Source organism: Panicum virgatum, chromosome 5K (assembly GCF_016808335.1).
Source record: "Panicum virgatum strain AP13 chromosome 5K, P.virgatum_v5, whole genome shotgun sequence".
NCBI classification, from domain to species: Eukaryota; Viridiplantae; Streptophyta; class Magnoliopsida; order Poales; family Poaceae; genus Panicum; species Panicum virgatum.
In genome coordinates this window covers 49,328,805-49,353,830 of record NC_053140.1, presented here as the reverse complement: position 1 = coordinate 49,353,830, position 25,026 = coordinate 49,328,805, and the positions used below count along the sequence as shown (strand labels likewise).

Here is a 25,026-nt window from a genome sequence, read left to right as displayed (position 1 = left end):
AATTCGAGAAATTTTAAATTTTTTTTCTTCGTTGTTCTCATCGTAGTTGTTCCATATAACATACTACTGTTAAGTTGTGCTTCTCCGCAGCCACTCCAATGATTTTTCATGGTTGTTATTAGCACGCTCTCTAAATTGCACAATGATGGTCTGTATGGTAGGTTTCAAGACCTTCAAAAATAGTTTTAGCTTTGGTTTCATTTATAAAACTATTTTTTTGAGCCAAAGTTATTTTTTAAAAAATATTTAGGAAATCAGCTTCTTAATGATAATTTGGTAATTCTAAGAATATTTTAGAGCTAAAGGAAAGAGGATAAGTCGATGAAGCCGCTTTTTAGCTGCTTCCCTCTTTTGTAAGTTATTTTGGAAATCCATGTGGGCTTATTGTGTGAAGTTGTTTAATCTTTTTAATTTATTTGGTAGGACTTCATCTGATGTTAGAGAAGTCCAGTCAAATACACCCTAACAATCACAAGGATTACTTGTGGTATCATCAACAGCATTGGTGTTTGAGACGTTGCCAATATGATGTAAGTGGACATCAAGGCTCGATGAACGCCATGGTCGAGCCTCAACCTAGCTACTGATCTATGATGATTGATTCGTAATGTATTTCAAACTATATTGTAGAGTAAAGCTTGATGTTAGAAGGTAGCAATTACTATAACATAGTTGATGTACTCCACGATACTGGACAATTGGTGAAGCAAGCAGTACACATACGCAAATGGACATGTGCTTTTATTTAACTAAATTGGTTTCCAAATATTAATGGAAATAAAACATCATTTTTCATTATATATTTTGTAATATAGTCATATATTCATTTGATATTTACATGGAATTTATATTTTTAATTCCTTCCAAATTCAAGTAAAATAGTACATTTTTTCTATTTTTTATTTTCAAGTTAACCCATATATTAAATATATTTATAGAACCCTTTGCATTAACCTAAAACATTAGATGATTATAAAAGTAACATTGTAAATATTTATCTATTATCTTGACAATTCAACCCATACTTTTGAACATAGCTTAAATAAATTTTCTCTATATGGACTATTCACACATGTCATTTTCTTTCCCAACTTAAAATAAATCAAAATATCTATTTTTATTATTTTATTTCCAAATCTAGTTCTTTATTAATTGTAGTTCACAAATACTTTTATGTAGACATTTTTTCCTAAAATTCATATACAAATTAACTGCTTTTTTTATTATTTTTTGTTCTAGATTTAACTATTTATAAATTATGTTTGATATGAAGTATTTAGTGAATTCGTAGTTTTTCTTCTTAACTTCAAATTTATTATTTATTAGTTATATTTGACATATACAATTTATTAAACAATTTTCCTTCCTAATCGGTATACAAACTAACTACTGATATATTATTTTTTAAAATACAAAATTTGCTCATTAGTCATATTAAAGATGGTCTCTTCAGTCAATTGCTAATATTTTTATATTTTTTGTTTGTACTCTTTTTCCAATTGCTATTTTCATTTTTTAGTTTCTAATTTAGCTATTGGATATTCTAATATTATTTTTCATGGACTCTTTGGTCAAGCTGTTTCTATTTTTTAAATTTCGAATTTAGCTATTTAGTAAACATATTTGGCAATTATTATGGTATTTGATATAGATTATTTGTGTTAGCCTAAACAGATAGATCTTTATAAATGCAACGGTATAAATTTTTAGTTTTCTAAAATAACATGTGAATTTTAATACATTTTAGCAAATGTGGTGGCTTTCTTTTAACGGTCCCTTGGCACCGCAGAGGAGGACAGACGATCTTGGGCGGGATGGCTGGGTCAACCTTGACGATCTGTGGTGGCTTTCTTTTAACGGTCCCTCGGCACCACAACCGAGGAGGACAGACGATCTTTGGCGGGATGGTCGGGTCGACCTTGAAGACCTGTGGTGGCTTTCTTTTAACAGTCCCTCGGCTCCATAGCCGAGGAGGACAGACTATCTTGGACGGGATGGCCGGGTCGACCTTAACGACCTGTGGTGGCTTTCTTTTAACGGTTCCTCAGTCCCTCGACATCGCAGCTGATTCTTCTTAACTTCAAATTTATTATTTATTAGTTATATTTGACATATACAATTTATTAAACTATTTTCCTTCCTAATCGGTATACAAACTAACTACCGATATATTATTTTTTAAAATACAAAATTTGCTCATTAGTCATATTAAAGATGGTCTCTTCAGTCAATTGCTAATATTTTTATATTTTTTGTTTGTACTCTTTTTCCAATTGCTATTTTTATTTTTTAGTTTCTAATTTAGCTATTGGATATTCTAATATTATTTTTCATGGACTCTTTGGTCAAGCTGTTTCTATTTTTTAAATTTCGAATTTAGCTATTTAGTAAACATATTTGGCAATTATTATGGTATTTGATATAGATTATTTATGTTAGCCTAAAAAGATAGATCTTTATAAATGCAACGGTATAAATTTTTAGTTTTCTAAAATAACATGCGAATTTTAATACATTTTAGCAAATGTGGTGGCTTTCTTTTAACGGTCCCTCGGCACCGCAGCCGAGGAGGGCAGACGATCTTGGGTAGGATGGCTGGGTCAACCTTGACAATCTGTGGTGGCTTTCTTTTAACGGTCCCTCTGACCCTCGGCACCGTAGCCGAGGAGGACAGACGATCTTGGACGGGATGGCCGGGTCGACCTTAACGACTTGTGGTGGCTTTCTTTTAACGGTTCCTCAGTCCCTCGGCATCGCGGCCGATTCTTCTTAACTTCAAATTTATTATTTATTAGTTATATTTGACATATATAATTTATTAAACTATTTCCCTTCCTAATCGGTATACAAACTAACTACTGATATATTATTTTTTTAAAATACAAAATTTGCTCATTAGTCATATTAAAGATGGTCTCTTCAGTCAATTGCTAATATTTTTATATTTTTTGTTTGTACTCTTTTTCCAATTGCTATTTTCATTTTTTAGTTTCTAATTTAGCTATTGGATATTCTAATATTATTTTTCATGGACTCTTTGGTCAAACTGTTTCTATTTTTTAAATTTCGGATTGATCATGAGCTGCGGCCACTGGGAATTGGGCACCATCTTTACATTAGCCTGCCAGTGGCAGAGCGCGGTGAAGATGATCCTAATGCATACTCCTGTCTCGTACGCTCTCGGTGGATGGACGACGATCTCCTCAATGGGTGCTAATTGTTTTTATTTTTAAATTCCGAATTTAGCTATTAGCTATTCTAATCGTATTCATTATGGACTCTTTGGTCAAGTATTTTTTTATTTTTAAATTCTGAATTTAGGTAGTTACTTGTTATATTTGTTAAGGACTCTTTAGGTTAGTCTAGACCGTTAGATCTTCATAAAATCCAATGGTCCAAATTCTTCTCTTTTTTAGATTAATGTGGGATTTTCTAGCCTCTCTCGGTGAATATAGTGGCTTCTTCTAACACTCAAATATTTATATAATAGACAAGCACAATGACTTTAAATCATAGAATATCCAGTTTCATTGGGAGTTTCATTGGGAGTCGAATCCAAAATCTAAAGTGATATTGAGACTATGTCAGTGTACCTTTTGCCTGCTCCATCAAATCTCTGGGCATTATGCCTAGCTTAAAGGGCCGATGCTTTAACAATTTTTTTACCTTCTATGCACGACTTTTTTTTCAGTAATGCTTAGAACCGACACTTCCACGCTGACGTGACCATGCACTGATATAGCATCTGTAAAGTATTTAGGTCCGAAACTTGCTCAACATTCAGACTCGCTACACAAGACCAAAGAATAGTCAGTTTTCGTCCCCACCCACCTCTCCAATCCCACCTTCATCCCCTTCATCATCTGTAAGAGCGTGCATCGAGCGGCCATGCCAATTGCCTAGAGCACATGCCTAATTGTATTCTACTGACATGTGGCGTGGGGTTGATCTGATGGGGATTTTGGTTTCTGTTGGCGCGGCGCAGCGAACGAGACCTTCGAGAAGGTGGCCACGTTCGGGCTGACGGCCAACATGATCCTGTACCTCACCGAGCGGTACCTCATGTCGAGCACCTTCGCAACCGTCGTGCTCTACAACTGGAACGCCATCTCCAACTTCCTCCCCATCTTCGGCGCCGTGCTCGCCGACGCCTGCCTCGGCCGCTTCCGGGTCATCGCCCTCGGCTCCTTCGTCAGCCTCTTTGTAAGCGCCGGCGACGGCGAACTCCATCAAAATCCACCACCCGTCTCGTTCCCGCACTGCTTCCCCTCCATTGCTGATCCTTGCATGCTCTTGGTGTTGGCGTCCGCGTGTTGGCGCGGGTCGGATCATCGATCAGGGGATGTGCCTGCTGTGGCTGACGGCGCTCCTGCCGGTGTACAAGAGGACCCCGGAGTGCGCGGCGCGGCAGGTGGACTGCGTGGTGGTGCGGGTGCCGTGGCAACTGCCGCTGCAGTTCACGTCGTTCGCGCTCATGTCCCTCGGGTCGGGCGGCATCCGGCCGTGCACGCTGGCGTTCGGCGCCGACCAGCTGGACAAGCGGGACAACAGCGCCAGGAACGTGAGGACGCTGCAGACCTTCTTCAACTGGTACTACACGGTGCTGGGCCTCTCCATCGTGTTCGCGGCCACCGTCATCGTCTACATCCAGCAGGCCAGGGGCTGGGTCGTCGGCTTCTCCGTGCCCGTCGTGCTCATGGTCACCGCGCTCACGCTCTTCCTCCTCGGCTCGCCCCTCTACCTCAAGGCGGCCGCCGACAGGAGCGCCATCCTCGGCCTCGTGCAGGTGCTCGTCGCCAGCTACAAGAACCGCCACGAGCCCATGCCGCCGGAGACGGCCGACGCCTCGAGCTTCTACAACAAGGCCGGCGCCAAGCCCAGGACTCCCACCAACAAGCTAAGGTACGGTACACTAACTATTGCAAACAAAAATCTGACCCTGAGGCACACTGCACAATTTTTCTGAATTCTTCATCATGATGCTAATTATTGAGAAGCGTGGCATTTCATTAATCAATATGGCTGTGTGTGCTCATGGACATGGTGCAGGTACTTGAACCGGGCCTGCGTGCTCAGGAACCCCAGCAAGGAGCTGAGCGCCGACGGGGCGGCGTGCGACCCGTGGAGGCTGTGCACGGTGCAGCAGGTGGAGGACACCAAGGCCGTCATCCGCGTGCTGCCGATATGGTCGACGGGGATCCTGCCCGGCGTGATCGTCGGGCAGCAGATGTTCCCGACGCTGCAGGCCAAGACGATGCAGCGGAAGGTGGGTGGCCTGGAGATCCCCGCGGCCACCTTCGGCGTCTTCAGCATCCTGACGCTCACCGTCTGGGTGGCCGTGTACGACCGCGCGCTGGTGCGGGCGTGTGGCCCCTGTCCCGGCTCACGGGCCACGCGCGCGGGCTCAGCCTGCGCCAGAGGATGGGCGCCGGCCTGGTGCTCTTCGTCGTGGCCATGGCCGTGGCCGCGCGCGCCGAGAGCGTCCGCCGCGCCGCCGCCGTCGCCGAGCCGCCGAGGGGCTCATCGACGCCGACCCGCGCACGAGGCCCCCGATGCACATGTCGGCCATGCGCCTGGTGCCGCAGCACTGCCTGACGGGGTTCGCCGAGGCGCTCAACCTCATCGGGCAGATCGAGTTCTACTACTCCGAGTTCCCCAAGACCATGTCCAGCATCGGGGTGTCGCTGCTGGCGCTCGGCCTCGGCTTCGGCGCCGTGCTGGGCAGCGCCATCGTCGCCATCATCGGTGCCGCGACCCGGAGCGGCGGCCACGACGGGTGGCTGCTATGCAGCACGGATAAGGATACGCGTATCGGTATCGGAAGGATACGGATACGCGGATACGGCAATTTTCTAAAAAACCCGATACGCGGATACGTTTTATTATTTTTTAAATAAATAAATAATGGCACATATTAAGTTTGTAAAAATAGTAAATTACCTTGCAACAATGTTCTAGGAACTAAAATGTGAGGGAATATAAGTTTTAGGGACTAGGTTGAGAGAAATTGAAGTTATAGGGACTATATTGAGAGAGAAAAGGAGTTTCAGGGATCAGAATGCGTCACAACTTCATATATTCATATGTCCTATAATAATTGAAAAATAGAAGGGGTCAAATGAAAAAAACCCGATCCTTATCTTCTTAGACGAGTGGTGCTGCTCTGTCCCTTTTATTCCCCTTCCTTTCCTCTCTCCCGTCAGTCCCTTTCCTTCCCCTTCCTTTCCCCTTCTCTCCCGTCACTCGGCCCCTTTCCTCTGTTCCTCCCGGTCCAAGGCTTCAAGCCGCTGCAGCGGCGCAAGCGAGCTGGCCAGGCAGGCAAGCCAGCAGAAGCGGCATGGAGGTTCCACCACCGGCCCCATCCCTTCCCATCTTCCACCACCGACCCCTCCACCCTCTTCCCCCTCTGCTGCAGGCTGCAGCGTGGGGCAGGCAAGAGCGCGGAGGAAGGGAGCGGCGGCGGGCGCGCGTGGCCGGAGCGGGCGCAGCGGCGGCCGGCGCGCAAGGCAGGCGTGGTCGCGGCTGACGGGAGTAGCGTCGGGTGCACGGGCAGCCGGCTCGCAGGGCCGCGGCGGCGCGCAAGCAGTGGGCGCGGCGGTCGGCGGCTTGCGGGGCTGCGGCTGTCGGCGAGTTCGCTGGAGCTTGGATCCGCGTGGCTAGAGCCTGGATCCGCGTCGTTGGCGGCCGGCGAGCAGGGACGGACACGCCGTTGGATACGTATCCGTTCGTGAGTTTCTAGCATCACTGTTTAGAGATACGCGGACACGCCGTGGATATGTATCCCGGCCGTATCCTAAGCGTATCCGTGTCGGATACGTATCCGACACGGGATACGCCCCTTCCCTACCGTATCCGTGTTTCTGAGGGTGGCTGCCGAACAACCTCAACAGGGGCCGCTACGACGACTACTACCTGATCCTGGCGCTGCTGGGCACGGCCAACGCGGTGTACTTCGTGGTGTGCGCCTGGGCGTACGGCGAGGAGGGCCAGAACCGGGTGGCGGCGGCCGACGCCACTGCCGTGGAGGACGAGGACGGCAAGGAGGAGCAGCACAAGGCGGTGATCATTTAGGCGTAGGCCAGCGATGGACTTCTGAGCCGTAGTATGAACAAGCGTTGATCTGAGATGGTGTCTTTCTGTTGTGTAAATGTGTTATGTATGCGAACATATATATGCTAATGTTTCGAGAGAAACTAATCTCCAAATGTTAATATGGTAACGGCTGTTGCAAGTCTACAATGTCGCATGCATTTTACGTGCATTCTTCAGAGTTCACCTGCCACACCTGCGCTACCCTGGCTACCCACTTTCCCCTTTCCCACATCACGGTCTCCTTTTCCCTAGCTGCCGGTGCCACTGCAAACACCTCTAATTCACTCTGTTCGCTGTGCCGTGGCTAGTGGCTGGTGTTGATTTATTGCGAGAAAAAAGTACTGCTGGCTGGCTGATGGTTGATGGCTGGTGGTGGTTTGATGTGAGAGAAAAACACTGTTGATTGGATGCCGCGAATAGAGTTGCTGGCTGGTGGCTGGTGCTGGTGCTGGTGCTGGTGCTGGTGCTGGCTGCTGGCTGCTGGCTGCTGGCTGCTGGCTGGTGATGTTGCTGGCTGGTTGTTGGCGTGATGGTCCCTGCCTCCTCGGGAGTCGGGGGGGGGGGGGGGACCAAACTCATCTGGTGGAGTATCAAGCAGATGATTCCAGATCAAGTTCACAAATTGTGCAACTCTTCTTTTCTCCAACATTTAAGTTCTCTTCGACGGAGTTGAATTCATACTGTTAGACTCAAATGAGGCGCTTACCAAGCATGTCCAGAGCTGTAGTTTAAAGGATCATGGATATTAATGGTGCAACAGAAAATATTTATCCATCTCACTATTACTAATTAAAGGCTCTTTTAAGCCTCTACGTGAAGCCACCTGGTCACCTAGAATCCTAGATGGACACTCTACAAAAATAGAGAAATTTTCACAAAAATAAAAAAACATTTGGTCATCAATCTGACTAATCATAATAGTTATTGGATTTATTGTGTTTCCTAATAAATTTCTCACCTCTGCCAAATAGACTAAAGTAACCCCTAAATATATCTAAATTACCCACATATTCCATTATAATAAAATCTAAACTAAATCTTAATCTTCATGTAAATTATCCACCTATGTCATTATAAAAATAATGCAAATAACCCTCTACATTTGCATATAAATTATCCAATTATATCATTATTAAAACTTAAAATGACCTCTAAATCTAAATCCAAATTATATAATTATAACAAACTATTAAAGTGCACCAATATAAAATTCTAAATTACTATTTCTATCATTATTAATATATTACTTATATTATTATTTATATAAAATACTACCCACAATATGTGTCATCATGTATTCATGTATGATGGAAGAGATAAGAATACCAATTCAGAAACAAATATTTCAGTAATTAAATATATATTGAACACATATGGAGGTGTGATGCAAAATGAAGTATATTGTAACTAGGTAATAATAAATATGTATTTTAGAGCATGTGTTATTAGAATCTAATAGATGAAAGAGGGAGTCAGATAGATAATTGTAATTATTATCTATAAGCCTTATTTTCATATTAATTCTAATTTGCCCGCGTGGGAGCACAAGTTGATATGCTAGTTTATTTTAAATTTTACACATGATATACGAACCCACTTGATAATAACTTATAACTGTATCTGGCCTGTCTTTGTGATGTGCATCTTAAAACAGAACTGAAAGACATACCTGAAGAAAGGTTAAATTTAAAGAAAAAAAGATACTAGAACCGATCCTACATCTGTCATATTTGCATTGATACGTTTGATCTTAATGTTCATGAAGAGATTCTGGACTTGTTAGTATGACCACGCATGTGGGAAGGCGCCCATAAACCCAACTGCATCTAGGACATTGTTTCGGACACTTGAACTGGATCTCTCCCAATTAAATGGAAAAGCCAGAGCACCTGATATCTGTCCTCACAAAGTCTCTTCCAATCACTACTTTAACATCTCCTAAAAGGAAAACAACCACAACAAGAAGAAAAATCCGATACACACAACATTCACCGTAATCTTCAGTTCTCCATTACTGCATTTGCACGCGGCGTGAGCTCATGCTCAATGCAGAAATGGCTCCTTCTGTTGACGGCCAAACAACAGGCAAAATAGCCCGCGTTGCCACAGTGTCTTTGTGATGTGCATCTTAAAACAGAACTGAAAGACATATACCTGAAGAAAGGTTAAATTTAAAGAAAAAAGATACTAGAACCGATCCTACATTTGTCATATTTGCATTGATATGTTTGATCTTAATGTTCATGAAGAGATTTTGACAGTGGAAACTTGAACTCCTCACAAAGTTTGATCTAGGACATTGTTTGGAAACTTGAACCGGATCTCTTCCAATTAAATGGAAAAGCCAGAGCACCTGATATTTGTCCTCACAAAGTCTCTTCCAATCACTGCTTTAACATCTAGCAAAAAGAAAACAACCACAACAAGAAGAAAAATCCGATACACACAACATTAGCCATAGTCTTCAATTCTCCATTACTGCATTTGCACAAGGCGTGAGCTCATGCTCAATGCAGAAATGTCTCCTGTCGACGGCCAAACAACAGACAAATTAGCCCGCGTTGCCACAGTGGCACCTGCAAGGCTGCAATAATGGAGTTGCTTGAGGGTACAGCTGAAAGAAAAAAAAGCCATTGGCTTCGTGGTCTGGTCAACACAAAAACACAGGTTGTGTTTAGTTCTAAAATTTCTCTCTCCAAACTTCACTATTCATCTATCACATCAAATCTTTTGCCTTATGCATGGAGCATTAAATGTAGATAAATAAAAAAACTAATTGCATAGTTTTGATATACACGATGAGACGAATTTTTTGAGCCTAGTTAGGTCATGATAGGACAATAATTACCACAAATAAACGAAAAATGCTACAGTGTACTACAGTGTCCGATGTGACTCTTTTTACCAACTTTTTACGTATCTAAACACAGCCACAGCAGTCATTGTGCTTTCGTCGTGTCGACGTTACCAGTCCCAACAGTCAGCTGCCACTTATCACATTGAAGGCGCCTTGCATCATTTCTGATGATTTCCAGTCATGTAGCATCCTTTTTTTTTTGAAAGGTAAAAGGCAGGAATGCTGCCATAACATTTAAGGAAGAGAAGCAAAGCCAGGAGTTCACACAAGAGATTACATAGCAGTAGCATCCAAATATCGATACGAAAATATTAATAGGCAGCTAGCAGGATCTCCTCTGCCCACGCATATGCAGCTGCAACTCCTCACTTCTCCCATGTCGTGAGCTCTCAGAAAACTGGCAAGAAACACACGGGAGCTTCTGACAGTGGGATCACCAACAAGCAAAGGTATCTGCTGGCCTGCTCTACTATCTCCCTCTCTTCTCTCTGCTTCTCTATCCCCCGAAGGACAAGCCCCCCGGTGATCCGGGCGTTCTCCGGGGGCCGGCCCTTTGTGCAGATTTCCTGGCCAAACCGCCCGCCCCCCACGAAACGGCCGTCCGTTCCCGCGCTGATCTCAGAGCCCGCACTCCCCGGCCGGGCAGGCGCCCGGCGTCGCCGCGGCGCACGCAAGCGTGGCCGCCGGGCCAAACGGTGGCGAGGGGAAGGAGGGCACGGAACCGAGTGCAAATCCACATCACCGTGGGCAACTCATGCGTGTGTGTCTGTCTGTCAGAGTGTCAGTCAGTGCGTTCGAGTGTGTCGGCGTGTGGGAACAGATCACGCAGGCACCTTCACTGCTGAAACTTTTGCCTTGCAGGTATGCAGGAGCCGGAGGAGATTCAGATGGAGTTGGAGGCCCAGGACGGCGATGGCGATGATGGGACGACGAACGGGGTGAAAGGAGGGCAAGGCGGGATCAGAGCGTTGCCGGGCATCTTCGGTATGTGGTTTGCAGGGTGTTCAGTCTCTTCTCGTGTCGATTTTGGATGGGCCTGGACCGGGCAGAGCCCCCCCCCCCCCCCGGCCCAAATTCCCGTAGCTTGTTTTTGTGCTGCTGATGCTGAACGCGTGACACTGACACCGCTTTAGCATGCCAATCATTCATTCCCTCTGTCTCAAAAAAAAACATTCACCCCCCCTCCCCCCCCACTCTACAAAAGTAAAGTAGGCAAATTGAACTTTGCCGAATGGTGATGCAAGTACGTCGGCAGCTCGTTCACCTTGATGCCTCTGCATCACTCATCCAGCCAGGGAAGGGACTGGAGGCAGCTTGTACACGGTTGCACTTGCAAAAAGGAGTAGTGGGGGGTACACAACTACACATACCTTTCTCCTAGGTGCGGCACTGCTGTATCATCAGGTAGGTGTGCAAAACTGAGGATGCCATCTTTTCAAAAAAAAAATGCTCACTCATCATCAATGACGAGTAACGAGGCGGATTTGCAAATGACGCGAAAGAGAAATGTAACTTCCTCTCGCAAAACCCGCAGAAAGCTCGAAGATGAGCTCACCGTTACTCCGCCATCATTCACAAAATAGCAGCCTCCTTTGTTGAATTTCGGGAGAACTTGTCAATCTCAGCATCCAAAGGGGAAAAAGGTTTAGAGCGAGGAGCCACACCCTCCCCGTCTTAGATGGGCAAGCAAACGGAAACGATGGCGATGCGCGTGCACATGCCGCGGCGTTCCAGGCGAAAAGAAAAAACTTGCATGCGAGGGTTTTCCTTCCTAGCTATTCACCTAGACGGGAGCTACTAGTAGCTGTCGGCCTTGTGACCTACCTACCGTCTACCGATGGAGCTATTTAGCGCCTGATGATCCCGGCGCCCTGCTGCCCAGATCATATCCAGCGGCGCTCCTCCGGCCAAATCTTTCAGTGGCATTTGCCGGTTGGCGTTTGGTCTCTCGGCCGCGCTAGCTGCGCCATGGAGCCCTCTCTTGCTGCAGAGATTGAACCGGCAGCAGGAGGGTGCTTCAAGGGGAAGAAGGGCGGGTACAGAGCCCTCCCATTCATCTTCTGTGAGTTCCTCTTCCGAAACTGACTGCAAGTGGATTTCAGAAGAAAACTGATGCGGAGGCAACAGTGTTCTTCCTTGGATTGTCTCTTATTTTAATTTTAATTTTTTGGTTTTCTGCAACCCTTTACTTGCCCACAAGTTTTGCACTCAATCTTTTCATCTTACCTTTTTGACTTCCATTGCCCCCACTTCGGTTTTGATGGTGAATTTGTTTCGTTCTTTGGATGCCTAGTAAATGAGATGCTGGAGAAAGTTTCTGGATTCGGGCTCAACACCAACATGATCACGTACCTGATCAGCAAGTACCACCTGAGCACCGTCGCCTCCCAGACGATGCTGTTCGTGTGGGGCGCGATATCGAACTTCGCGCCCATCCCCGGCGCCGTCGTCGCCGACATGTACCTCGGCCGGTTCATGGCCGTCGCGCTAGGCTCCGTCGCCTGCCTGATTGTAAGTGCGCAGCAGAGATCGGAGGTTCACTGCCTTTCTTCTTCAATTCACTTGGCAGAAGCAAGGAACCCGTTTCTTGACGCCATGTATCAAGTCATCGCTTCCGTTTCTGAATGCTCTCGCTTCGCAGGGTATGGTCTTCCTGTGGCTGAGCGCCACGATCCCCGGAGCGCGCCCGCCCCCGTGCAACGCCGGCGAGCGGTGCGCGCCGCCGGGGGCAAGGCACCTGGCGTGGCTGCTCTCCGGCTTCGCGTTCCTGTCGCTGGGCGCCGGCGGCGTCCGGCCGTGCTCCATGGCGTTCGGCGCGGACCAGTTCTCGAGGCACCCCAAGGAGCAGCGCTCCAGGATCCTGCAGGCCTACTTCAACGCCTACTACGCGTCCATCGGCGTGGCCTTCACCGTCGCCGTCACGGCCATCGTCTACCTCCAGGACAACGTCGGGTGGAGCGTCGGGTTCGCCGTCTCCATGGGCCTCATGCTGCTCTCCACGGCGAGCTTCCTCCTGGGGTCGGGCCTCTACATCAAGGAAAAGGGCAGGAGGCAGACGGGAAATCTATTCATCGCATATGCGATTTCCCGAAGACACATATCCTCTTTCTCGAGCCACGGCGGCTGGTGAGGGGTTGCGAGCTAGGGGGAGAGGGGGTGGCCATGGTCCGGGGGTGGTATGTGGGGGGAGCGGCCGGCGGCGAGGTCGCCGGCGGCCGGGGCGGCGGCGGGCGGCGGCGGCTTTTAGGTTTCGGGTTGCCGGGGTCCGGGCGGCTCCATGGCCTCCGGCTATAGAAGAGGAGGGGGCCGGGGGCGGCGGCGGTTTGGCCGGCGAAGGTCAAGGCGGCGCGGGAGCGCCGCCGGCCGGGGCCGGACAACCGGTGGGCGGGGGCGAGGCGGTGGACGGGTGGCGCGGTGGCGAGCTTGGTTAGGGTTGGCGGTGGTGGAGGGCGGCAGCGGAGGCGGCGCCGGAACCAGGGGAGGCGGGGGATGGCGGGGGAGAAGAGGACGGGGCGGAGGACGGCTTCTGTAACAGCTCCGCGCGAGCTCGCATGTGCGAGGAATAGACACCCCGGAGGCAGATGTTCTCCGGGATAGGCGCCGCCGTCGGCGCCGCGATCAGGAACCACAGGGCGCGGTTGCCGGCCAAGACCGGCGACGGCGTGTACCACCACCTCAAGGACTCCAAGCTCACTGTCCCCACAGACCAGCTGAGGTACGTACGTCACGTGTGAGACCCAAGATGCCGTGGCAGCATCCATAGATGCGTCATGCTGGTTTGACTGATTTGACTCTGACGCTGGACGTTCAGGTTCTTGAACAAGGCGTGCATGGTCTGCGCCACCAAGGAGGAGGACACGGAGTCCCCCAGCAACAGCGCGGCGTCGGCTGCGCTCCCGGAGCGGCTCGGCCGCAGCGGGAAGAGGCTGTACCCGGTGGACTGAGGTGTTAATCACCTATAATCAAGATTAATCACGAGTTTAACTAATTAATTAGAGATCTAATTCTTCGGGTACAAATCGAGTCACCAAAATCGACTCAAGTTCAGTCCAATTTTCTGGAGCCTGGGAAAACCCGGATACTCCGGGTTTGCACCCGGATACTCCGGAATTACCCGAATACTCCGGATTTGCTTCCGGATAGTCCGGACCTGGAGTTTCTATATCACGTGTCTTAACTCTTGCACTGTTTTCACACGTTAAAACTGTTAGAATTAGCCAGGCTTAAACATTAGAGGCTAATAACCCAGGATCTTAACATAACCTAGTTCATGACAAATCAATCTAATGCGGAATAAATTGGTAAACATTATACCAGTGTTAGCAGTTGCCGCAGCCATTTACGCCTGATCCGTAGAGGAAGTAGGCGTTCTTGTCGGTGTAGGGGCTGCAGCAGCGAATCGGCGTCCTCCGGGCGCCAAACAGGAGTGCTTGGCCTTCCAAACCCCTCCAGTGCCCTTAGCGATCAGACTAGCGGTGGCTAGGGTTTTAGAATGACGTGAATGGATGATTAAGGTGCTAACCACGACCTTATATTTATAGGCACTGTGGGGCTGGGGGCCAGCCTCTGGAAACGGGCCTAATGGGCCTGCTGATCACAACCCATTAGGGTTTTATCATTAGGTTTCCTTAATCGTGTTTAGATGGTTTAAACGCTTCCTTAATAGTGAAGATCACAATATATCTTAACTGAAATATTTCCAACATTCTCCCACTTGATCGAACGGTTAAGGCTAATGTTCGTATCATACTAATGTTCACCTTTAGTAGTAACAGAAAGTACCGGACCAATGCGTCGTCAGTAGCTTGATGCACTACTGGGACCCCATTACCCACAGTCTCACTGAAACACATCGGTAGAACGCTTATTCGTTAGTTGGGAGTCATAATGGCCCTAAACCAGGACCTAAAGACTATCCACCAAACCCATATTAGTAACGTGCTGCTTAAACACGTTCGGTGGTAAGCCTTTAGTGAGCGGATCCGCTAACATAGAATTAGTTCTTATGTGCTCAATCTTAATGGTTCGATCCTGGCATCTTTCTTTCACAACACGATACTTAAGGTCAATGTGTTTGGAAGCACCACTTGACTTGTTGTTACTCGAAAAGAATACTGCAGACTGATTATCGCAATATAACATTATAGGTTCCGTAATGCTGTCAATTACCTTGAGGCCCGGAATAAAATTCTTAAGCCAAACAGCCTGTCCAGTTGCTTCATAGCATGCCACAAATTCAGCTTGCATCGTCGACGCTGCAACTAAACTTTGCTTATAGCTTTTCCATGATATAGCTCCACCAGCTAACATGTAGATATATCATGATGTAGATTTCCTACTATCCAAACATCCAGCAAAGTCAGAATCAGTATAACCCACAACTTCAAGGTTATCTGATCTTCTGTATGTGAGCATGAAGTCTTTAGTGCCTTGGCAGTAACGTAATGCCTTCTTGACACCAACCCAGTGGACCTTTCCGGGATTTTTCTGATATCTTCCAAACATTCCGGTAGCAAATGCCAAGTCAGGACGCGTACAGACTTGTGCATACATCAGGCTTCCGACAGCTGAAGCATAAGGTATGTCCTTCATCTCATCTGATTCCAATTGGTTCTTAGGACATTGGGCTTCACTAAACTTATCGCCCTTCGCTAATGGAACAGGTGTGGCCTTGCTCTTATCCATATTAAATCTCTTAAGCATTTTCTCAATATATGCTTTTTGAGACAATCCTAGTACTCCTTTGGTCCTATCTCGGTGTATCTCAATGCCCAGAACATAAGAGGCTTCACCAAGATCTTTCATATCAAAATTGGATGAAAGAAATCCCTTTGTCTCATGCAGCATACGCTTATTGCTGCTCGCTAATAGGATATCATCCACATAAAGCACTTGAATTATAAATTTACCACCCTTTATCTTAGTGTAGATACAATTATCCACATCATTCTCCTTAAATCCGAATTTTTTAATCACTTGATCGAATTTAAGGTTCCACTGTCTTGACGCTTGCTTAAGCCGTAAATGGATTTCTTAAGTCTGCATCCCAAATGTTCCTTGCCCTTCACAACAAAACCTTCCGGTTGTGCCATGAAGATGGTCTCATCCAAGTCACCATTAAGGAACGCAGTTTTGACATCCATCTGATGTAGCTCTAAGTCATAATGAGCCACTAGCGCCATAACGATTCTGAATGAATCTTTCTTAGACACAGGGGAGAAGGTTTCATTATAATCAACCCATTCCTTTTGTGTAAAACCTTTGGCTACAAGCCTTGCTTTGAATCGTTCGACATTCCCTTTAGAATCACGTTTGGTCTTGTAGACCCATTTACAGCCTACTGGTTTGACTCCATTAGGAATATCTACCAGATCCCAAACATCATTGGAACTCATGGACTTAAGCTCTTCTTCCATGGCCTCAACCCATTTGGCAGAGTTCTCACATGATACTGCCTCTCTAAACGAGTTAGGATCATCAGCTTTCCCAATATCATACATGTCTTCACTTAAGTATGTCTCATAATCAGGGAAAACTGTCTGTTTCCTAGCCCGCTGTGATCTTCTTAATGATTCAATAGGCTGAGGTGCTGGTTGAGGTGCAGTCTGAGGTACCTCGACAGGGTTCTCAACTTCAGCATTAGGCGCCATTTGCTCAGCTTGTTGTTCGCTCGTAGGCTCAGGAGCTACTTCAACAGGCGGAGCAGCGCTAGTACTCTGAACAGGAGGCGTAATCTGAACAGTTGGTGTACTCTGAACGGAAGGAATGAACAGCGGCACTAACTGAGGTGTTACTGTTTCTTGAATCACCGGGATGGGAAGCTCAACCCGTATTTCTTCAAGATTAATTTCCCTCCTCGGAAAGCTCCCACTGATTCCTGCATCCTCTAGGAATACAGCCTGCCTGGTCTCAACGAACTTAGTGAAACGATCAGGACAGTAGAATCGGTATCCCTTAGACTTATCAGGGTATCCGATGAAATAACAGCTCACCGTCTTATCATCTAATTTCTTTTGCTGTGGATTAAATAACTTAGCTTCGGCTGGACAGCCCCACACACGCAAATAATTAAGCGATGGTTTCTTCCCAAACCACAACTCATAAGGTGTTTTTTGACACGAATTTGGAAGGAACACGATTAAGTATGTGCGTAGCTGTTTTTAATGCTTCCATCCACAGCTCCACAGACAAAGTAGAATAACTAAGCATGCTACGTACCATGTCCATTAGTGTACGATTACGACGCTCAGCAACTCCGTTTTGCTGTGGTTCGCCCGGCATACTGTACTGGGCCTTTATACCATTCTCTTCAAGATACTTAGCGAATGGTCCAGGTACTTGGCCGAATGGAGCATGTCTCCCATAATATTCACCACCTCGATCTGATCTCACTAATTTAATAGAGACATTATGCTGATTTTCCACTTCAGCCTTGAATATTTTGAATTTATCTAATGACTCGGATCGATCATGAATGGGGTAAATATAACCATAACGAGAGAAGTCATCTGTGAAAGTAATGAACGAGTCAAAACCATCAACAGACTTTGCTGGGAACGGGCCACAAATATCAGTATGAATTATTTCTAATAGACCCGAACTTCGAGTAGCTCCTTTCTTAATTGTCTTAGCGAATTTTCCCTTAATACAATCAACGCATTGTTGATCTAATTCTGAGCGATCTAATGAATGGAGTATCTCTTCTCTTATGAGACGCTCAATTCTCCCCCTCGAAATGTGGCCCAAACGACAATGCCACAATTTCGAAGAAGTCTCATCATCACGCTTACATTTATGTGATACATCATCCACATTCATTGCAGAATAAACTTTATCAAGAGAGAGCAAATAAAGATCGCCTTGCAAATGACCAAGGCCCACACTTAAATTATGAAATTTAATGTTGCACACAGAGTTGCCAAACTCACAAATATGTCCCGACTTATCTAAACGTGAAACAGAAATAAGGTTTCTCTTCAAACTGGGAATATAAAGAACATCATGAAAACTAAGGTTGAAGCCGCCTGGTAACTCCAATTTGAAGCTCCCAATGCCTTCAACCTTCACCTCATTGCCATCAGCCACTCTTAGGCTTCGCTCCCCCTCTCTTATAGTACGGATCGAACTGAATACCTGCAGTGAATTGGAAATGTGCACAGTGGCACCTGAGTCAATCCACCAAGTATTAGGAGAAAAATTCACTAAGAATGATTCATCAATAAAAGATACATAATCAGTAATTATACCTTTGTTCTTAAGCCACTCCTTAAATCCATGGCAATCCTTCTGCTCATGTTTAGGTGACTTGCAGAACTTGCACAGCCTCTCATTAGAGGTCTTCTTATGTGACACGACCTTTCTCTTATGGCCCTTAAACTTTCTCTTATGCTGCCTGCTGCTGCCAGACTCAGCCTGATGCTTAGGAGTGTTGCTCATGCTGACACGCCTAAAGTGCTCGCTGACCATGTTGACAGCATCCTTCATCCTCTCAGCTTTCTGCCTTTCTTCTTCCTCAACACAGTAGCTAATGAGCTCAGCCATGCTCCAAGTCGCCTTCTGTGTGTTGTAGCTTATTTTGAAGGGACTGTACTGTACTGGCAGAGAAGTCATGATGAAGTGCACCAGAAAACCATCAGAGATAGCAATATCCAGTGTCTTCAGCTTATTTACCATGTCACACATGCTCATAATGTGCTCCCTGATTCCACTTTACCCATCATACTGTGAAGTCAGCATCTTCATGATCAGGGTGCTAGCATAAGTCTTGGAAGAACTCTTAAAGTTCTCCTCCACCTTGGCAAGGTATGCCTTGGCGCTCAGATCATTACCATCCTTGTCCTTATCAGGAATAGCACCACAGATGGCCGGAGTGATCGTGTTCTTAATGATCATGTTGGCCATCCTGTCTGATCTCTCCCACTTCTCAATGGCAGTACGATCACCATTGGGATCAGCGGGCTCTGCTGGCTTGTTTTGACGTAAGGCGAGATCATACTCGCACACAGCAATGTCAACATTAACATCTTTATACCAGCTTGGATAGTTGGTGCCATTTAGGGGCTCAATGGATTTCAGGTAGCCCGTCACAGTGTTCACTGAAAATCATGAGAACAATACCTTCATTAAACTCACAATTAAGATGCGCATAAGAAGTATGAAATTAACCCTACAATGGTCTGATTAAAATCATACATAAATTTCAATTTGCATCACCGATAGGGAAAACAAACGAAATTTATCATTAAAACTCATAATTAAATCAACGATGGTCAGAATTAATTACAAGTGCTCTAAATAAACTTCCCGATGGTTCCATTTAAATAGAGTGCATCTTAATTGCTTATGGTGGATGAACATAATTTTCAGTGAATAAATACAATTAAAATATTATTAAAAGCATTTACATAACTCATGGAAATTAATTAACATAATGCTGGTAATAATAAGTGCAACAGAAATAATTAAAGCCTTTAAACATAACAGCAATTAAATTGAGCTTAAATCATAAGAAACAGTAATAGAAAAGGCTTTAAACATTAAACTGGGCTAAAACTCATGAAACAGGCCCAAAAACATCCCTTTGCGCGCGGCCCAAAAGCGCGCAGCCGGCCCAGTTCGGCCCACCTGCAGAAACCCTAACGCGAAATAATCTGAGCCGTTTGTTCCAATCGGACGGCTGGCAACTGATGTCGTCCAATATAAATGAGTGGAGCTTGTCCGGAAACCCTAAATAGCTCAGTCTCTTTTCCCCTCTCCTCAGTCAGCAACACGAGCCGCCGCTCCTCATGGTCGCAGGGACAAGCGCCGCCGGGCCAGACCGCCAGCGCCGGCTGATGCGCGAGCGCCTGGGAGCTGCAGCCGCCCCTGCTCCTCATGCAGCAGGCTCTGGCCCAGGCCGCCGCCTCGTGGGCCCGCGGCCGCCGGCCGCATTCGCGTGCGCCGAGCGCGCGCCGTTAGCCGCCGCGTGCGCGCCTCATGCGTGGAGGGCGTGGGCCCGCGCCGCGCCGTGGGAGCCGCCGCGCCCTGCTCTGCAGGTGCGGGTCCATGCGCTGGGCGGAGCCACGCGCGCGTGGGCGCCGCGTCAGGCCCGTGGCCACTGCAGTACCACGACCGCCGCCGCTAATGCGCCTCCATGGGCCCTCCCGCCGGCGCCGCGTGCGATCTAATCGCGCGCGGTTTCGTCGGGAGGCTCCACTGTGGTGCGCATCATGGCGGCAGGTGCAGCTGACCTGCGATTTGGGCGATTCTCATGCCTGCAGTGCGGTCCAGGTAAAATGCTCGTGCTTCTCAATCTTAGGGTTAGGGTTCGGATTTGGGAATTTCGTGATGCAATCTGAAAATTGCTTTTCCCCTCCTTCTTAATGCTCTGTGATGCATCTAAACTCATAGATTTGGGCTTTAATTTGCGGAAATTAATTTAACAGTGACATAAATTTTGGGGAAAACAATAAGCAATCTTAAACCCTAACCTTAATTACTCAACTTAATCATGAAATTGTCTCGGTCTAACTATGAATTAGCATAAACATTAAAGATTTGCATCTAATCCGAGACACTTAGCATTAACAGATCAAGATTAATCTTAAACTTGACCTAAACCGAATTAGATTAGATCTAATCTCGTGATCAGAAACTTAATTAACCATGATTTAGATCTAATCACGCATGATTAACACATAAAAGCCATTCTGCATGATCTAATTGCATCTAAACCGTGAATCAAACTTAACTGTGCAATAAGATCTAATATGCACAGCACGTTTTGCATCTTAAAACCGACGAAAACAGAGGCATGAACATGGCTCAAAATTGACCGTGCATGACTAGGTTAAGATGGCTCTGATACCGATTGTTAGAATTAGCCAGGATTAAACATTATAGGCTAATAACCCAGAATCTTAACATAACCTAGTTCATGACAAATCAATCTAATGCGGAATAAATTGGTAAATATTATACCAGCGTTAGCAGTTGCCGCAGCCATTTACGCCTGATCCGTAGAGGAAGTAAGCGTTCTTGTCGGTGTAGGGGCTGCAGCAGCGAATCGGCGTCCTTCGGGCGCCAAACAGGAGTGCTTGGCCTTCCAAACCCCTCCAGTGCCCTTAGCGATCTGACTAGCGGTGGCTAGGGTCTTAGAATGACGTGAATGGGTGATTAAGGTGCTAACCACGACCTTATATTTATAGGCACTGTGGGGCTGGGGGCCAGCCTCTGGAAACGGGCCTAATGGGCCTGCTGATCACAGCCCATTAGGGTTTTATCATTAGGTTTCCTTAATCGTGTTTAGATGGTTTAAACGCTTCCTTAATAGTGAAGATCACAATATATCTTAACTGAAATATTTCCAACAAAAACATCAACTCTTCTCTATTCCTCACTCCCTCACGCTCACCCTCACTCTCTCACGTCACTCTCTCCCTCTCTCACGTCCACTCCCTCCCTCACTCTCTCCCTCAAGTGCTTTCCCTCTCCCTAGAGCCTTAAACCCCAAATCCTCCACCCCAACTTGAGCTCAAGGCCAATAAGGCTTCAAGATGGCGAGGAGCACCTTCTTCTCCACATGTTCCTCCCTGGGAAGCCTTGTGTTTCAAGTTCTTCGCGCAGGGAAAAGCTCGTTCAAGGTACTCCAACTTGTGCCGCCCCGATCTATCTTTCTAGGAGGTTCTAAGTGATTTCCTTTGGTCAATCATCTCCTTATGCATCCTTGAACTAGGATTCAAGAGGGTTTCAATTTTGGTGGGCTAGTTTTTCCACCATGAGAATTTCTGTTGTTGGTAGAAAAAAATGTTGTCGGGTCCGGAGACTCCGGGTATAAGCCCGGATACTCCGGACTTGGAACACTCCGGGGGAAACTCCGAGTATAGGCCCGGAAACTCCGGATTTGGGAGTCCGGATACTCTGAGAAGGTGCCCGGATACTCCGGAAATGTTGTCCCGGATACTCCGGGTATATGCCCGGATACCCCGGATTTTTGGTCTCGAATCTGAACGGTGGTGAATGTAAAACTAGGTTTATTAGCTTTATATTTTCATGCTCGGTAGGATAGAACTATAAAGTGTGTTGTTTGACAATTTTTACATGTAATTTTTAATGGTGCTAGATAAAATGTTTTTATAGTTTATAAATGCATAGTTGGAGTTAGGAGAATTCTAAAAATACAAAACTAGTTGGGTTAACTTTGTGTAGACTCATGTAAAGTTTAATTAACCTCGGCCGGTGTAGTTGTTTATAGTTAGACAATATCGACATTGTGCTTGTATTGCTCCACTTTTTATTGCATTATCCATGCATTCATACATATGCATCGTTGCACCTCACTTAGGTACGCTAGATGTACGACGTGTGGACTTGAAGCACGCGGTGTGGAGTCGAACCACAAGACGGTGTTTGGCGGATATCTCCGGAAGAATAAAGGACCCTATGAAGCAACCGAAGACCCGGCCCAAGGTCGGAAGGGCCCAAGGCTTTGTGTGGGACTGAAGCCGGCGACCAGAGGGGGGGTGAATGGGAGCCGATCAAAATTTCTTCGAAATTCGAATCGTCGGCATATATCCCAAAATTGCCCAAACCCTCAAGCGTTCTGACCAAAGATTGGAGTAGCTATGGAAAAGCTAACCCAACACAAAAGGCCTCGAACGAGCGAGCGAAACCACGAAGCAAATCGGAAGCGAATTGGAAAATCTGCAGCACTGATCTGCCAGGACCGGTCTGACCGGTGCGCTGGACCGGTCTGACCGGTCGTGCCTACCGGTCTAACCGGTAGCACCCAGAAAACCCCCGAGAAATTGGATTCAAACGGTGAATCCTGAGCAAACGACCACGAAAATCGAGGAAACTTGGGGGATTGCTTCGCCCCTACCCCGTGAACATATCCCCAAAGGATCTCGTCCTAAAGATCAACGAAACGTGAGAATTATGGGAGAGATCAAAAGGGATTGGGGTTTTCTCAAACACTCAAGAACTCGAATTCGAACACGCCAGTGATTCCAGAGGTTTTAGATCAGAGTTGGGAGCATGGGAATCACAGCAAAGAACTCGTAGCCTCCTCTCAATCAAGTGTGCCAAAAACGAAACCGAAAATCCATTGCACAAGGCACAAAACCAGGGGATTGAATCAAATTAAAAGCCCAGAGGGCACGAGGAGGATAGGGCCTCCTTTCCCAATCAAATCCCTTACAAGGTTTCAACTATCCATGGACAAAATCAACTCAAACGAGAGGAACAGAGGGAGGGAGACGCAGGGGCGGCTGCCTGGGGAAACAGAGAGTCCACGAACATATTACAAAAGCCGCTATTAACCTAACACAAGTGAAGGGGTATTTATACCCACAGGACCGGTCAGACCGGTACGCTGGACCGGTCAGACCGGTTGGTTAGTCCGGTTAGACCGGTGCCAGGGACCGGTCAGACCGGTTGGCCTGCAGCACCCCCTGTACACGATCTCATCCGACGGCCGAGGTTCTTTCTTCGAAACGAAGTCTTCTCCGCGATGCCGCCATCTTGATGAAGATCCAGTCCGCGGTTTTGGAGGGTCCGCGAAACCCGGGTAGGTGGCCGGTTTTGAGAAAACCGCCAAAACCTCACGCACGGGAAGATTCCCGCCTCCGCGCCGTGGCCCTAGACGCCGTTACCGCCTCGGCCTTCTGACGGCCCTAGACTCCGCCCGACGCCCGTCACCTCCTCGCCCGCAGCGAGGCCCTAGACGCCGTCGACGCCCGTCGCCTCCGTCAGTCCCGAGACCGACGCCCGTGCCTCCACGACTCGGCGTCTTCAACCGCCGTCCGCCTCCTTGGTTTTGTGGCTCAAACCAAGAAACCCGCCTTCCGTCGCCGCTTGCGCCCTCGATCCAGGAGTGGACGCCACAGCTGCAGCCCGGTCCGAGCTCCGGTCCCGGCTGCCCTTCACCGCCGTCCACCACATGGTCCATCGGCCACAGCACCTCCACGGCAGCTCCCCGTCGACACTCGACGCCCGTGTACCTGCAATCCAAAGACCAAGCGCACGATCACACCGCACGGTTGACAATTCACTCATCACAAGCAGGATAGAGTACTCTCGTTCCTCAATCTCCCCCTTGATGAGTGCATTGTCAACACACCACAGACGAACCAAGAGAAGTGAAACCAAAGAAGAACAAAGAAGCACGAAAGAGAAGAACTCAAGCAAGTGACGAAAAGCACAGAAAGGCAAGAACAGTCACTTACTCAAGCAAAGATCGATTCCCTAAGACAAGGGCAACGGCTCGACGCAATCGATCAAAAGCCAAAACATGACTCTTAAAAGACAGAGGTAACGCTCGACGCAGTCATGCAAGCAGCAGAGGGAAAACGAGGAAACCCGGAGCCAAAACAAAGCAGAAACTCCCAAATCAATGTTTTTCCCTCTCACAAGTGCAACTATCCCAAAATGATGCACTCTCAAAGCCCTGTGCACAACAAGTTTTTCAAAAATCAAACAAGTCTCCCCCTTGTTCGATCACTTCTCTCAAAATTCTCCCCCTTGTTGGCACATGCACACATCAAGGCTACAAAGACCTAGAGCTCCCCCTGAAGCTGAGACTCCCCCTGAACAGATGCTATGCAATGAATGCAATGCAGGAGGTGTAAGTGAAAGCATTCAGGGATACAAAGATATGAGCAACATCTAGTCTTAAGCATGTGTGCATCCATAAACAAGACCCGTATCTAGCTCAATAGGGTATATCAAATCAGTCTAGAGCTAGGCAAGTTCAGTTTAGGAGAAATAAAAGCATCACCCATGATCTAGCACTAACAAGTAGGGAATGGAAAGCAGTGCTAATCATACTCATACAGGTGATCCAAACTCAGCCAAGAACAAGTTGTTAACATTCATTTTTTAATCAATTTTATAGCAATCAATTCTTAATGCCAGGGGTTGAAAGCTTGTCATGCTTTACTTAGCAACGAGGCCAAGCCTATGTCAAGGACAATCAGAAGCTTAAAGCACTCATTTCAGTCATGCACAGCCTTGCCCGGGTTCTCACAAGTGCAAAGTGAGCCATCCCGAAAGCTCGATCAGTGCGACAAGCAATCCCACCTGGATCTTTTCCATCCATT

General features: G+C 47.0%; 4 protein-coding genes and 1 pseudogene across 4 annotated transcripts; 3 read left to right on the top strand and 2 right to left on the bottom strand.

Annotated features, from left to right (window-relative positions):
* The first annotated feature begins 3,948 nt into the window (after positions 1-3,948).
* LOC120710184 lies at positions 3,949-7,211 on the top strand (annotated as a pseudogene).
* A 4,315-nt stretch (positions 7,212-11,526) lies between these two features.
* LOC120708128 (protein NRT1/ PTR FAMILY 1.1-like) lies at positions 11,527-13,111 on the top strand. Its single transcript, XM_039993243.1, has 3 exons — positions 11,527-12,011; positions 12,243-12,460; positions 12,591-13,111. Exons 1-3 carry the CDS (start codon positions 11,807-11,809, stop codon positions 13,077-13,079), a joined length of 912 nt encoding a protein of 303 aa, XP_039849177.1. The 5' UTR covers positions 11,527-11,806; the 3' UTR covers positions 13,080-13,111.
* Positions 13,112-13,429: 318 nt separating this feature from the next.
* On the top strand, positions 13,430-14,034 carry LOC120708130 (protein NRT1/ PTR FAMILY 1.2-like). Its single transcript, XM_039993245.1, has 2 exons — positions 13,430-13,664; positions 13,761-14,034. Exons 1-2 carry the CDS (start codon positions 13,531-13,533, stop codon positions 13,891-13,893), a joined length of 267 nt encoding a protein of 88 aa, XP_039849179.1. The 5' UTR covers positions 13,430-13,530; the 3' UTR covers positions 13,894-14,034.
* Positions 14,035-17,798: 3,764 nt separating this feature from the next.
* On the bottom strand, positions 17,799-19,013 carry LOC120708129. The gene is made up of 2 exons (XM_039993244.1): positions 18,196-19,013; positions 17,799-18,082 (listed from the first exon to the last, which is right to left on the bottom strand). Exons 1-2 carry the CDS (start codon positions 18,635-18,637, stop codon positions 18,027-18,029), a joined length of 498 nt encoding a protein of 165 aa, XP_039849178.1. The 5' UTR covers positions 18,638-19,013; the 3' UTR covers positions 17,799-18,026.
* Positions 18,659-19,879, bottom strand: LOC120710183. The gene is made up of 2 exons (XM_039995838.1): positions 19,795-19,879; positions 18,659-19,044 (listed from the first exon to the last, which is right to left on the bottom strand). The coding sequence occupies exons 1-2, from the start codon at positions 19,877-19,879 to the stop codon at positions 18,659-18,661; spliced, it is 471 nt and encodes a 156-aa protein (XP_039851772.1).
* Between the last annotated feature and the right edge of the window lie 5,147 nt (positions 19,880-25,026).

What these genes read in the sequence shown, in the direction of transcription:
- LOC120708130 (XM_039993245.1), top strand. Translation starts at nt 13,531, where the DNA reads ATGTTCTCCGGGATAGGCGCCGCCGTCGGCGCCGCGATCAGGAACCAC. An exon ending in GTCCCCACAGACCAGCTGAG is followed by an intron (nt 13,665 to 13,760) that starts GTACGTACGTCA and finishes CTGGACGTTCAG; the next exon opens with GTTCTTGAACAAGGCGTGCA.
- LOC120708128 (XM_039993243.1), top strand. Translation starts at nt 11,807, where the DNA reads ATGATCCCGGCGCCCTGCTGCCCAGATCATATCCAGCGGCGCTCCTCC. An exon ending in AGCCCTCCCATTCATCTTCT is followed by an intron (nt 12,012 to 12,242) that starts GTGAGTTCCTCT and finishes TTGGATGCCTAG; the next exon opens with TAAATGAGATGCTGGAGAAA. An exon ending in GCTCCGTCGCCTGCCTGATT is followed by an intron (nt 12,461 to 12,590) that starts GTAAGTGCGCAG and finishes CTCGCTTCGCAG; the next exon opens with GGTATGGTCTTCCTGTGGCT.
- LOC120710183 (XM_039995838.1), bottom strand. Translation starts at nt 19,879, where the DNA reads ATGCGGCCGGCGGCCGCGGGCCCACGAGGCGGCGGCCTGGGCCAGAGC. An exon ending in GGGGCGGCTGCAGCTCCCAG is followed by an intron (nt 19,045 to 19,794) that starts GCGCTCGCGCAT and finishes CATGATTTTCAG; the next exon opens with TGAACACTGTGACGGGCTAC.
- LOC120708129 (XM_039993244.1), bottom strand. Translation starts at nt 18,637, where the DNA reads ATGAGCATGTGTGACATGGTAAATAAGCTGAAGACACTGGATATTGCT. An exon ending in GGAGTGGCTTAAGAACAAAG is followed by an intron (nt 18,083 to 18,195) that starts GTATAATTACTG and finishes AATTCACTGCAG; the next exon opens with GTATTCAGTTCGATCCGTAC.